At 42.0% G+C, this 14558-nt stretch overlaps 1 protein-coding gene across 4 annotated transcripts in view; it reads left to right on the top strand.

The window, feature by feature from the left end:
* Positions 1–14558, top strand: part of gramd4a (GRAM domain containing 4a) — a 169251-nt gene that overhangs the window by 108495 nt on the left and 46198 nt on the right. For all 4 annotated transcript variants that reach the window (XM_059987465.1, XM_059987467.1, XM_059987466.1 and 1 more), the window contains one exon: positions 12958–13090. In XM_059987465.1, coding sequence (XP_059843448.1) covers positions 12958–13090 — 133 coding nt within the window. The remainder of the gene's footprint in view (positions 1–12957; positions 13091–14558) is intronic.

Below are 14558 nucleotides of genomic sequence, written 5' to 3'. Positions count from 1 at the left end.
AATGGACTCAAGCATCTTCCCCACGACTGACGTTAGGCTAACAGGGCGATAGTTCTCCGTTTTCTCCTTCCCTCCCTTCTTGAAAAGTGGGACAACATTAGCCACTCTCCAATCTTCAGGAACTGATCCTGAATCTAAGGAACATTGGAAAATGATTACCAATGCATCCGCAATTTCCTGAGCCACCTCTTTTAGAACCCTCGGATGCAGACCATCTGGACCCGGGGATTTATTAACCTTCAGTCCTACCAGTCTACTCATCACAGTTTCTTTCCTAATGTCAATCTGTCTCAATTCCTCTGATATCTTATGACCCTGGCCCATCCATACATCTGGGAGATTGCTTGTGTCCTCCCTGGTGAAGACAGATCTAAAGTATGCATTAAATTCTGTTGCCATTTCCCTGTTTCCCATAACAATTTCTCCCAATTCATTCTTCAAGGGGCCAACATTGTTCTTAACTATCTTCTTTCTCTTCACATAGCTAAAAAAGCTTTTGCTATCCCCTTTTATATTCCTGGCTAGACTGAGCTCATACCTGATTTTTTCTCTCTGTATTGCGTTTTTAGTTAAGATCTGCTGTTCCTTAAAACTTTCCCAATCATCTGTATTCCCACTCATCTTAGCCCTGTCATACTTCTTTTTCTTTAATGCTATACAATCTCTGACTTACTTTGTCAACCACTGTGGCCCCTTCCCCCTCTTCGAATCCTTCCTTCTCATTGGAATGAACTGCATTTGCATCTTTTGTATTATGCCCAAGAATATCTGCCACTGCTGATCCACTGTCTTTCCTGCCAGGGCATCCGCCCATTTAACTTTGGCCAGCTCATCCCTCATGGCTCCGTAGTCTCCTTTATTTAATTGCAACACTGACACCTCTGATCTGCCCCTATCCCTCTCAAATTGTAGATAAAAACTTATCATGTTATGATCACTACTTCCTAATGGCTCCTTTACTTCAAGGTCACTTATCAATTCCTGTTCATTACACATCACCAAGTCCAAAATAGCCTGGTTTCTGGTTGGCTCAAGCACAAGCTGTTCCAAAAATACATCCCTTAGACACTCCACAAACTCCCTATCCTGGGGTCCAGCACCTACCTGATTCTCCCAGTCCACCTGCATGTTGAAATCTCCCATAACGACTGCATTACCTTTAGCACATGCCAATGTTAACTCCCTAATCAACTTGTACCCAATATCCACGCTACTGTTTGGGGGCCTGTACACAACACCCATTAGGGTCTTTTTACCCTTACTGTTCCTCAGCTCAATCCACACAGACTCTACTTCCCCTGTTCCCAAGTCACCTCTTGCTAAGGACTGAATCTCATTCCTCACCAACAGGGCCACCCCACCCCCTCTTCCCATATTTCTGTCTCTATGATAGCACGTATACCCTGGTACACTCAATTCCCAGGCCTGATCCCCTTGCAGCCATGTCTCCGTTATCCCAACAATATCGTAGTTCCCCATTTTCATCTGAGCTTCAAGCTCATCTGTCTTATTTCTGACACTACGCGCATTCAAGTATAGAATTCTTAGCCCATTCCTCCTCTCTTTGCTTAAAACACTGTCTACTGTACCTAACCCAGCTCCTTGAACTTCCATCGGGCAAATTGCACCCTGAATTTTGATGACCTTCTCAAGATCACCCAAACCTTCTACACATTTAACCCCATGCACCTTCTGACCAACCCTCTGGATCTGGATCCCTGCCCCCTGCACATCTAGTTTAAACCCCCCCGAGCAGCACTGGCAAATACTCCTGCAAGAATGTTAGTACCCCTCCGGTTCAGATGTAGACCATCCCTTCGAAACAGATCCCAATGTCCCTGGAACAAAGACCAATTATCCAAAAACCTGAACCCTTCCTTCCTGCACCATGCTCTCAGCCTCATATTAATGTGCATAACCATTCTATTCTTCGCCTCACTCGCACGTGGCACAGGTAGCAATCCCGAGATTGTCACCCTGGAGGTCCTGCCTTTCAGCTTCACTCCTAACTCCCTGAACTCTCTAAGCAGGACCCCCTCACTCACCTTACCTACATCATTGGTCCTTACGTGGACCACTACATCTGGGTTCATGCCCTCACTCTCAAGAATAGCCTGCACCCGATCTGAGATGTCCCGGACCCTGGCACCAGGGAGGCAACATACCATCCGAGACTCCCGATCTGCCCCACAAAATCTCCTATCTGCCCCCCTAACTATAGAGTCCCCTAAAACTATCGCTCTCTTCTCTTCCCTCCTCCCCTTTCTAGTTGAGGGTTCAACCTCTGTGCCAGAGGCAGGACCACTACAACTCATTCCTGGTAGGTCATCCCCATCAACAGTATCCAGTACGGTATACTTATTGTTAATGGGAATGGCCGCAGGGGTGCTCTGCTCTCTCTGCCTGCTCCCCCTGCCTCTCTGGACCGTCACCCATCTGCCTAAATCTTGGTTTTTTGGTGTGACTACCTCCTGATAACTCCTATCTATCTCTGCCTCCACCTCCCGAATGATCCGTAGTTCATCCAGCTCCTGCTCCAACTCCCTAACTCGGTCTGATAGGAGCTGCAGCTGGACGCACCTTTTGCAGGTGTGGTCATCAGGGACAACTGTGTTGACCCTGACTTCCCACATACTGCATACGGAGCACACCACTGCTCTGACTGTCTCCCCCCATACCTGAACTGCATTAATAGAATAAGTCTAAAAAGCACCTAGCGACCTTACCTTCTTCCCCTCAGCAAGCAATCACACAAGCTTACCGAAGTCCCCTTACGCCGAAGCCCACTTAGCCAAAGCCCAGGACTCTGCTTCCACGGACTCCGCTGCCCGCTCGACGCAGGAAGGAGGACATAGAAGATGGTGAGATCAGGATAGGGTATACTAATATACTGGAGCATTTTGAGATCAAGAAGGAGGTATCGTGTTGGGTCTCTTGAAGAACATTAAAGGGCCTGATGGGATCTATCCTAGGTTATTGCAAAAGACATCTGGGGCCTTGACAAAGGTCTTTGAGTCTGCTGTAGCCACACATAAGGACTTGGAGGACTGGAGAATAGACTGTTATTCCTTTGTTTAAGAAGGGAAATGGGGGTAATACAGGAAGTTGTAAGCTGGTGACCCTCCGTTTTAATGGAAGAAGATTCTTAGGGATAGGATTTGCTCGCATTTAGAGGTTAGAGGTCAGCAGAGTTTTGTGCAGGACAGGCCTTTTCTTACAAACTTGATTCAGTCTTTTGAGTAGACGACCAAGGTAATTAATGAGGGTAAAGCAGTGGATGTTCTCTGCATGGACCTTAGGAACGCATTTGATAATATCCCTCATGGTTTAGCTGCTGCAGGGGATTAAGATCAAAGGATACACCAGGGTACTGATCAGTTGGATCTATGGACACAGAAATGACAGATGGAATTTAATCTGGGCAAGTTTGAGGTGTTGCACTTAGGGAGGTCAAAGGTAAGGGGAAAGAATACCGTTAATGACAAGCCTTTTAATTTTACAGATGTATAGATATACCTTGGGGTCCAAGTGCATAGTTCCCTGAAAGGGGCAACGGGGTAGATGAGTGCAAAGGGCAGTGTATGGTATGTTTGTCTTCATCTGTTGGGGCACTGAATGTAAGAGTCAGGAAGTCCTGTTGCAGCCACATAAAACTTTGGTTTGGCCACACTTGAATCACTGTGCGCTTTTCTGGTCACCTTACAGGATGGATGTGGAGGCAGTCACTGGAGTGGGTGCAGAAGAGGCTCACAAGGATCTTAGAGAGTATAATCTGTAAGGAGAAGCGGGAAAATTTGGATTGTTTTCTCTGGAGCGTTGGAGGCTGAGGAGACGCTGACAGAAGTTTATAAAATTATGATGGGCATAAATAGAGTAGACAGTCAGAATATTTTGTGTCTGAGTAGAAGTGTCAAATACCAGACAACATAACTTTAATGCAAGTGAGTGATGTTTACAGGAAATGTTGAGGTAAGATTTTGTGCTACTGAAAATGTAGGTGCCCGGAACACACTGTCAGGGGTGGTGGTGGTAAAAGCAAGTATAATATTGATATCCAAGAGGCTTTCAGATGAGTATGCAGGGAATGGTGCAATGTGGATCATATGTAGATAGAAGGGATGAATTTCTTTGGGCATCATGGTCAGCATAGGCAATGTTGGCCCTAATGTCTATTGTATGTTCTATGACTACATGTTCATGATGGTGCCTTTCACACAATGACAGTGAATATTGGCAATCAGAAGCCACAGTGTGGAATGAACAATTAAAGAGTTTGGTCAATCCACTATCATTGTACACCCTTGCTGTTATTTTAAATTAGTTAATGCTGGTGTTAATATAATATTAATCCTGATGAATTTTCTAAAAAACAAAGCAAACTGAACCCACAATGCAGTTTATGAAAACAAAGTTACAGATTCTTCAAATAGGGAGGTGGAATGTCAGCATACTGGCAAGGTATGATACTGTGGTGTAATGGGAAAGAAATATGAAGCAGAAAATTAAAGAATTTGGCTTTCTTTGACAGATTCTTTGCAATGATAAGAATAGAAAAGATTGATTATTCTTTATCTGTGACAGTGGAAGGTATGGTATTAAAGAAAATCTTACCAATCAACCCTGTAAGCCATCAATGCTGTCTGATCTTCATTTTCAGCATTTACAATATCTTAGCATCATAATGATAAGCGTTGACATATTATCTTAGCTGCTATCATGCTCCCAGAAGCATGGAAACCTTAATTTTTTGAGAAATATTCAAGGTCAGGCCATGAAAATAAAGGCGGCATATATCCAGTACTGGCAGCTAAATAAGTTTGTGAAGAGTATAAGGGATGTAGGAATATGCTTAAGAAGGAAATTTTGCATCAGTCTTCACTGTGGAAGCTACTCTAGCAGTGTGCGGATGTTGAAGGGTGTGGAGGAGGAGAAGGGAGTGCGGTTATTATTACAAGAGAGAAGGTTTTGAAAAAACTGAAAGACCTCAGGGTACACAAGTCACCCGGACCGGTTGAACTGCACCCTAGGATTCTGAAAGAGATAGTGGTAGAGATTGTGGAGGCATTAGTAATGTTCTTTCAAAAATCATTGGAGTCTGCAATGGTGCCAGAGGATTGGAAAATTGCAAATGTCACTCCACTCTTTAAGAATGGAGGAAGGCAGCAGAAAGGAAATTATAGACCAGTTAGCCTGACCTCAGTAGATGGGAAGATGTTAGTTTTTAAGGATGAGGTGATGGAGTACTTGGTGACACAGGACAAGTTAGTACAAAACCAGCATGGTGTCCTTAAGAGAAAATCTTGCCTGATGAACCTGTTGTAATTCTTTGAGGCGATTACAAGTGGATAGATAGGGGGATGCAGGGAATGTTGCATATTTGGACTTCCAGAAGGCCTTTGACAAGGTGCCACATATGAGGCTGCTTATCAAGTTAAGAGCCCACAGTATTACAGGAAAGTTACTAAGATGGTTAGAACATTGGCTGATTGGAAGGAGACAACGAGTGGGAATAAAAGGATCCTTGTCTGGTTGGCTGCTAGTGACTAGTGGTGTTCCGTAGAGGCCGGTGTTGGGACCACTTCTTTTTATGTTGTATGTAAATGATTTAGATGATGGAATAGATGGCTTTGTTGCCAAGTTTGCAGATGATATGAAGATTGGTGGAGGGGCAGGTAGTGTTGAGAAAACAGGTAGGCTGCAGAAAGACTTAGGAGAATGGGCAAGAGAGTGGCAAATAAAATACAATGTTAGAAAATGCATGGTCATGCACTTTGGTCGTAGAAATAAATGTGCAGACTATTTTCTAAACGGGGAGAAAATCCAAAAATGTGAGATGTGAAGGGACTTGGGAGTCCTTGTGTAGAACACCCTGAAGGTTAACTTGCAGGTCGAGTTGGTGGTGAGGAAGGCAAATGCAATGTTAGCATTGATTTCAAGGGGTCTAGAATTCAAGAGCAGGGATGTGATGTTGAGGCTTTTTAAGGCCTCACCTTTAGTATTGTGAACAGTTTTCAGCTCTTCAACTTAGGGATGTACTGGCATTGGAGAGGGTCCAGAGGAGGTTCAAAAGGATGATTCTGGGAATGAAAGGGTTATCATATGAGGAACATTTGATAGCTCTGGATCTGTACTCACTGGAATTTAAAAGGATCATTGGATATCTTATTGAAACCTTTCGAATGTTGAAAGGCCTAGACAGAGTAGATGTGGAAAGGTTGTTTCCCATGGTAGGACAAGAGGGCACTGCCTTAGGATAGAGCGGTGCCCATTTAAAACAGATGTAGAGAAATTTTTTTAGCCAGAGGGTGGAGAATTTGTGGAATTTATTACCACAGGCAGCTGTGGAGTCCAGGTCGTTGGGGGTACATAAGGCAGAGCTTTATAGGTTCTTAATTGGACAGGGCATCAAACATTACGGGGAGAAGGCCGGGGAGTGGAGCTGAGGAGGGGATAAAAGAATCATCCTTGATTGAATGGTGGAGCAGACTTGACAGGCCAAATGGCCTAATTCTGCTCCTATTTCTTATGGTCTTTATGCAGTTACAAGGACTAAAAGAGGACATTAGATATCCCTGGCAGTAAAGGAAAACCCTAAAAGATTCAGTGAATATATTAAGAGTAAATGTGTTGCTTGGGAGACAGTACGCCCCATTAAGAATCAGTGTAACAATCTGTGTGTGAATCCATGGACATTGGCTGTGCTCTTAAAAGAATATTTCTTGTCTGTGTTTCAGTAGGGAAGGAAATGGAAGCTACTGAGTTCAGTGGGGTGGTGGTGGGGGGGCGGGGGAGCAGTGTCCTGGAGCATATCAACATTATAAAGGAGGATTTGTTGGAGGTCTTGAAGTGCAGTGAAGTGGAGCAGTAAGTGAACAGCAGTGTATGAGAGAGGATCAATGCAGCAGCTATGATGGGTGAGCAAGCAGGCATGGAAGAGCGGCTGCCAGACAGCATCACTCATTGCTGATTGAGGAAGTGAAACTGCTGAGTAATGTTCCCATATCGACTCAGCCCATGGCTGGAGTGGGGGAGTTAGTGGGGCAAAGATTGGGTGGAAATGTTCCATTCCTTTCCTACCTGGCAGAGGGTTCAGACAGCCTCACAGCAGTGCGCAGATCCACATCACCAGTTCCCATATTCTCGTTTGTATGTACAGGTTGTTCATATGGGATATTTGAAAATTGCATAGGACATGAGCATTTTATTGGCTGGGCTGCAGTTAGACAGTGTGTGCAGTTCTGGTTGATGCGCTCCAGAGAAGGATGCAATTTAGCTGGAAAAGGTAGACAGAAGATTCACAAGGATGCTGCCTGGATTGGAGGACTTGAATTATAAGGGATAAACTAGCAATAATCCATCTGCTAGAGAAACTCTGTAAGCTGAGTAGAATCTGTTGGTGAAAGGTATTGTCAATGTTTCATCAGTTCTATATCAGAGTTTTGACCAGAAATGTTAACAGTTCCCTCCCCTCCACAAACGGCTACTGCTTGATCATCTGAATTCCTACAGCTAGGCCTACTTTCCCTGAAGTGAGAGGTGCTGAGAGGTAACATGATAAAGGTATGTAAAATTGTGCAAGGCATGGATAGGGAAGGTAACCAGAGTCTTTTCCAACAGTAGGATTTAGTTGGCTTGGGTTTAAAGGAAACTGAGGTGCAGGGGCAATAACAATATTTAAGAGACATTTGGACAGATAGTTGAATGAACAGGACATTGAGGATTAGTATAGATCGGCATGAAGGTCAGCATAGCTAAAGGACCTTAATCTGTATTCTGTCTCCATGACTGTATAGGAATCAGCCTTCTAACTGTAATTTCAACCAGGCATCAGTTTGAAGCATCTAAAACAAAGCTTAGAAAATATAATTAATATTTTTTGAACACACCAACAGTGCAAACTAAACTATTGCATATTATACAGCTAAAGACTCAAGCTAGTAGGAAACTGAATTTCCATATTTATAAAACAATTACTTCACAAAAATTACTTCGCTAAAACATTTTTACATACTTTGGTAATAATCTTACTTTGAACTTTGAGAACAGAACTGCAATTTGAAGTTGTTTCTCTTGTGCTGAATAAGCGAGTTGGTTTGTTTGAATTTCCTGTTGTGGCTTCAAGTATCAGCCTGACAGAACTTAAAGACTGGAAGAAACAATTTGGCATCTTAATGTAATAGAAATACGATGATGTATCTTTTTATGATGTATCCTGTGGTGCATCAATACACTTTCAGGGTGTTGATCTGTAAACCATTTTTAATCTTAACATTACACATTTTGTAATCCTATTGATTAATCTTGTGTCTTGGTAAGGGCAGGATTTTTTTAAACTTTGCATGATTGTGTCATGTGTTTGATAGTTTACTGTGAACAGTTGGCTATAATTGAATTTAATTAGATAACATTAACTAAGTGGATAATAATAGGCTTCCAGTCATTGCAGAGAACTGAGTCATTTTCCTGCTCTGCAGTTGAATCTGCCCCCAGCAACGGAGGGTCTGGGAGGGATCTTGAGCAGACTACAGGCTTCAGACAGATCAACCTCGAATCTAGGGAGAAATATCTCAGCCAGCCTGAGCAACTGAAGAAAGTATTTTTCACCAGTGTTTGTTTCTTGAGATTAGAGAGCAAAGGGAGAAAGGCAAGGAGGAGGAGGAGTCAGTTGGTTTATTATTGTCACAGCTACCAAGGTATAATGAAAAACATGTTTTGCATATCTGTATAAACCAATTCATTACAACAGTGCATTGAAGTAATATAAGGTAAAACAATAAAGCAATATATAGAGAAAATGCAGGTGGACAGTAAGATGCGAAGTCACAGTGAGGTTGATCATGAGGTCAAACGTTCAGCTAGGGAAAGATTCAGTGGTTTTATAAAAGCAGGGTAGAGGCTGTCCTTGAGCCTGGTGGTTTTATAAAAGCAGGGTAGAGGCTGTCATTGAGCCTGGTGGTTTTTTAAAAGCAGGGTAGAGGCTGTCCTTGAGCCTGGTGGTTTTTTAAAAGCAGGGTAGAGGCTGTCCTTGAGCCTGGTGGTTTTTTAAAAGCAGGGTAGAGGCTGTCCTTGAGCCTGGTGGTTTTATAAAAGCAGGGTAGAGGCTGTCCTTGAGCCTGGGGGTTTTTTAAAAGCAGGGTAGAGGCTGTCATTGAGCCTGGTGGTTTTTTAAAAGCAGGGTAGAGGCTGTCCTTGAGCCTGGGGGTTTTATAAAAGCAGGGTAGAGGCTGTCCTTGAGCCTGGTGGTTTTTTAAAAGCAGGGTAGAGGCTGTCATTGAGCCTGGGGGTTTTATAAAAGCAGGGTAGAGGCTGTCCTTGAGCCTGGTGGTTTTTTAAAAGCAGGGTAGAGGCTGTCCTTGAGCCTGGTGGTTTTATAAAAGCAGGGTAGAGGCTGTCCTTGAGCCTGGGGGTTTTTTAAAAGCAGGGTAGAGGCTGTCCTTGAGCCTGGTGGTTTTTTAAAAGCAGGGTAGAGGCTGTCCTTGAGCCTGGTGGTTTTATAAAAGCAGGGTAGAGGCTGTCATTGAGCCTGGGGGTTTTATAAAAGCAGGGTAGAGGCTGTCCTTGAGCCTGGTGGTTTTATAAAAGCAGGGTAGAGGCTGTCATTGAGCCTGGGGGTTTTATAAAAGCAGGGTAGAGGCTGTCCTTGAGCCTGGTGGTTTTATAAAAGCAGGGTAGTGGCTGTCCTTGAGCCTGGGGGTTTTATAAAAGCAGGGTAGAGGCTGTCCTTGAGCCTGGTGGTTTTATAAAAGCAGGGTAGAGGCTGTCATTGAGCCTGGGGGTTTTATAAAAGCAGGGTAGAGGCTGTCCTTGAGCCTGGTGGTTTTATAAAAGCAGGGTAGAGGCTGTCCTTGAGCCTGGGGGTTTGTGTTTTCAGGCTTTTGTATCTGATTCCCAGTTTGAGGGATGAGAAGCGTGGATGTCCAGTTTGCGTGGGATATTTAATCATGCTGGCTGGTTTACTGAGGCAGCGAGAAGAGTAGGCAAGGCCCATGGAGAGGAGACTAGCTCCTGTGACGTACTGAGCTGTGCCTGCAGCTCTCTGTGGTTTCTCACTGTCATGAGCAGGGCAGTAGCTACACCAAGCTGCAATGCATCTGAATCAGATGCTTTTGATGGTGCATCAATAAAAAATGGTGAAGTCAAAGGCGACGTACCAAACTACTTTAGCCTCTCAAGGAAGTAGAGGCACCAGTGAAATTTCTTGGCAGTAGCGCCAATATTGTTGGACAAGGACAGGCTACTGGTGATGTTCAGTCCTAGGAACTTGAAACTCTTGACCTCAGCACCATTGATATAAATAGAAACGTGCACTGCACCTCCCTCCACTCTTTCTGAAATCAGTGATCAGCTCATTTGTTTTGCTGACACTGAGGGAAAGATTATTTTCATGATACCATATCACTGAGCTATCTTTCTCCTTTTTGTACTCCATTATTTGAGATACAGCCACTATGGTGTCATCATTTGAAAGCTTTTAGACGGAGTTGGAACAGACTCTGGCCAAACAGTCAAAAGTACACAGGGAGTAGTATAGAGGGCTGAGGATGCAACTTCGTGGTGGAGGGGTTGCTGCTCATCCTTACTGATGATGGTTTGTTGGTCAGGAAGTCGAAGATCCAGTTGCAAAGAGTGAATTAAATTGACTTTATTTCTTACATCCTTCACATACACAAAGAGTAAAAATCTTTACATTATGTCTCCGTCTGAATGTGCAATGTGCAGTTTATAGTGAATTGTAATAAATAAAATGTACAACAGAACAGTCAATATAGCTTAGAAATACGATGGTGTCAGTGTGAATTAATCAGTCTGATGGCCTGGTGAAAGAAGCTGTCCTGGAGCCTGTTGGTCCTGGCTTTAATGCTGCAGTATTGTTTCCTGGATGGTAGCAGCTGGAACAGTTAGTGGTTGGGGTGACTCAGGTCCCCAGTGATCCTTTGGAACTTTTTTACACACCTGTTGCTGTGAATGTCCTGAATAGTGAGAAGTTCACATCTCCAGATGTGCTGCAGAGTCCTGCGATTGAGGGAAATACAGTTCCCATACCAGGCGTGATACAGCTGGTCAGGATGCTCTCAATTGTGCCCCTGTAGAAAGACATTAGGATTTGGGTACTCGTGCCAAACTTCTTCAACCATCTGAGGTGAAAGAGGCACTGTTGTGCTTTTTTCACCACACAGCCAGTATGTACAGGCTAAGTGAGATCCTTGGTGATGTGTATGTCGAGGAACTTGAAGCTGTTCACCCTTTCAACCCCAGATCCATTTAATTTAATAGGGATGAGCCTGTCTCCGTTCCTCCTGTAGTCCATAATCAGCTCCTTTGTTTTTGAGACATTGAGGGAGAAATTCTTTTCTTGACACCACTGTGTCAGGGTGATGACTTCTTCTCCGTAGGCTGCTTCATTATCATTTGAGATAAGACCAATGTATTTTAATTACAGATTGGAGCTGTGAGTGGCAACACAGTCACAGGTATACGGAGAGTAAAGGAGGGGGCTGAAGACACAACCCTGAGGGGCTCCTGTGTTGAGGGTTAGAGGGGTAGAGGTGAAGGAACCCACTTTTACCACCTGCTGGCAATCTGGCAGCTGTTGAGTCCAGGTTTAGGAGTTTGGAGATGAGTTTGCTTGGAATTAGAGTATTGAAGGTAAAGCTGTAGTCAATAATCAACAGTCTAACATAGGCTCCTTAATTGTCCAGATACTCCGGAGAAGTATGTAGGCCCAGGCAGGTGGTGCCGTCTTGTGCCTACAAAATGGTGGGACAAATCTAATCTTAACCAACAGATCCACAATAAATTAGCATTGAGCATCATAACCTTGACACTCTTAGTGATCTTGTTGCAATGTTTCATCAACTTCCAACTATCTTTCCATGAAAAGGAGAGTTGAAGCTAATCTACAGGTCAAATATGAAGCCCTTCAACCTCCATTATCTCCATTCTGGAGTGGGGTCATTTCAGTCTCTGTTATTGCATTGTAGTTCACAGATTGACTGTGTGTATGTGATAATTTGAAACCAAGTTGAGTCATCAACCTCTTCCAGAGAGTGGACCAAAGAATGGTCCTTGTATTTAACATCTTTGAAGCAAATCTCTATTAATCTGCCCCAGCTGCACACTACTGCGCTCTGACAAGAACTTCCACTGGCAGGATAAACAAGCCAATATCAACATGCCAACATCAACAAGAACACCAACCCCAGTGTTAAGGCCTTAATTACAAGTAGGCTCTAAATCAGTCCCGTTTGAAAGATGATATTGGGAACCTACAGTCAATTAAAAAAACAAGTGGAATTGGCAGATGGTGTGCACTACTTTCCAACCTACTCAGCTGCCCCATCAAGCATCCCATGATATACCTTGGCTTGAACTATCACTTTTGACTACATTGAGTTAGGGTGGAAGTAAGTTGTCCCCAAAGAAGAGGAAGAAGTACCAATTGATGTACTATATTAATTCTGATGCAATAGAAGTATCCTTGCTTTCCAAAGAACAAAGCTACAAAATTAGGGTTACAGCTTTGAATGTTCAATTATAATATCTCCAGTTAAATTAGGTCATTAGCTTATCAACAGAGGGGGGAAAGCTCTCTGCGCATTCTAAACATGACATAAAAGGATTAATCTTTTCATTTTCTTGCTATTAAATCTTAATACTTTCATTGATTGTAACACAAGTAGTTGGCAAGTTAGTTTTGTCATGTGTGATGGAGTATTTCGAAAACGGTTAGTAAAAATGTAAGTGCCAAATTGAAATTGGCCAAAATTACAAAGTATACTGTTATAATATAAAATTATATTTAATATTCATTATTATTATAATTTCTTTATCGAGTAACAATGTATTTCATAGCCATCTGTTTTAAATATTCATCCACAAATTTAGTTAAAATTACAGAAAGATTTTTTTTGGTTGCATTTAAAAGGAATATCAGTCTTGTACTACTTAATTTTCCAGAAAAACGTGGTCGGACGTTCTACTCCAAGATTCAAAAATGGTTCCTTGAGAAGTTTTCAGAGTATATTGAAGATTTTCAATTCCAGCAAGAAGAGATTCATGTAGAAACTGAAGAACCACTTAGTGCGAAACGGTAGGAGGAATAATGTGGTGTTTGTATCTCATTGCTTTCCACTGGGATAGGTGGGGTCCTAAATCCCAGGTCTGATTCCACAGTAACTGATCATTATTTTAATGAGAGTAGTGAACATTAAAATCATACTTTCCCATAAAATTCTCCTGGTATTTTATTTGAGATATTGCTGTCAAATGGACAAGCAATAAATAGCCTGCCTTTAAAGGGCATCCAGGATCTGTGAAAACAAGACAAGTAACTGTTCATCTCCCTAAGTTATGAGACAGAAGTATTATCAAGGACAGTGCGGGATAGGAAGTGCCAAGTGGAAGATGGAAACATAAATGTCAAATCAGATACAGAAAGAAAAGTTGTTTAAATTAAGTTAAGAGATAAAGAAATAGTTTTTAATCTCCAATAATATAAAGATCAAAATAACTTCATACTTGTAAAAGTCTGTTTTTGAGCTTGGAATTCAGATGCTAGACAAATAAATTCTGAAATATCAATTCAGCCAAATATTGTGCCATGTTATCCAAATATTAATTTAATTTTCAATATACATGTAAGCATATTCATTTAATGTCCCCACATTAAAGAGTTGATATTTGTTTCATTAATGTTGTAGTACTTTGAAAACATAGAAGCTAAAAAGGGTTTTTTTAAACTATTTTTAAAGATTGGATAAACATTGGATACTGTACCTGTGTAGATTTTAGGTACAAATCCAACTGATGAGTTTTCTTAAAATAAAGATTGTTCATGAAGCATTGGAATGAACAATTCATTCTGTCATCATTTGTAGTTTAATAATCTCTTTTCCACTTAAACTTAAAATTACAAATCAATGGAGTTTTTACTTCAGTTTTTCCATGTGATCCAGGAGAGCTCAATGTTTGTTTACGTTTTGTGGTTGTTAATTTAGAACATTAAAACTAATGGAAGCATGAGATCCCAATGAGAGAAAATTTATTTGCATACTCTTAAGGAGAATTCATCTTTCACCTAAAAGAAGCAATATCTACATATGAGTATTTAAATTAAGCTTTTTGTAAACAATACCAAGACGTTTATTTTTGTTGCTCCTTACAAGAAGATCTGCAGTCACAGGTTGTGCCTCCATGCACACCATATTGGTAGTGCATAATTTATTTGTGAAACAGTTGAAGCATAAATGAAATAATTAAATTGCTGTTGTAATAATTCATGGTTGCTATTGTTTGAGTTGTCACAGAATGAAATTAAATTATGTAGCAGGATTGAGACAGTAATTGGCCCGTAGCTTTGAAAAATCATGACAGTAGTATCCATTTTTGGAATTTCCATTCTTCTGTCCTGAAATATTACTTAAAATAATTTCAGTGATGCATTGGGCATGAATTTCCAACCTGGAGTCCACGGACTCCTCCGTTGATGGGAGGGATCCATGGCACAATAATGTTTGGGAACCTCTGGCATAGGATGAGACATCTTGAGCAGTTGTTTC

The sequence above is a fragment of the Hypanus sabinus genome, chromosome 13, assembly GCF_030144855.1.
Source record: "Hypanus sabinus isolate sHypSab1 chromosome 13, sHypSab1.hap1, whole genome shotgun sequence".
In the NCBI taxonomy this organism is placed as follows: Eukaryota; Metazoa; Chordata; class Chondrichthyes; order Myliobatiformes; family Dasyatidae; genus Hypanus; species Hypanus sabinus.
This window is presented reverse-complemented; position numbering and strand designations above follow the sequence as displayed.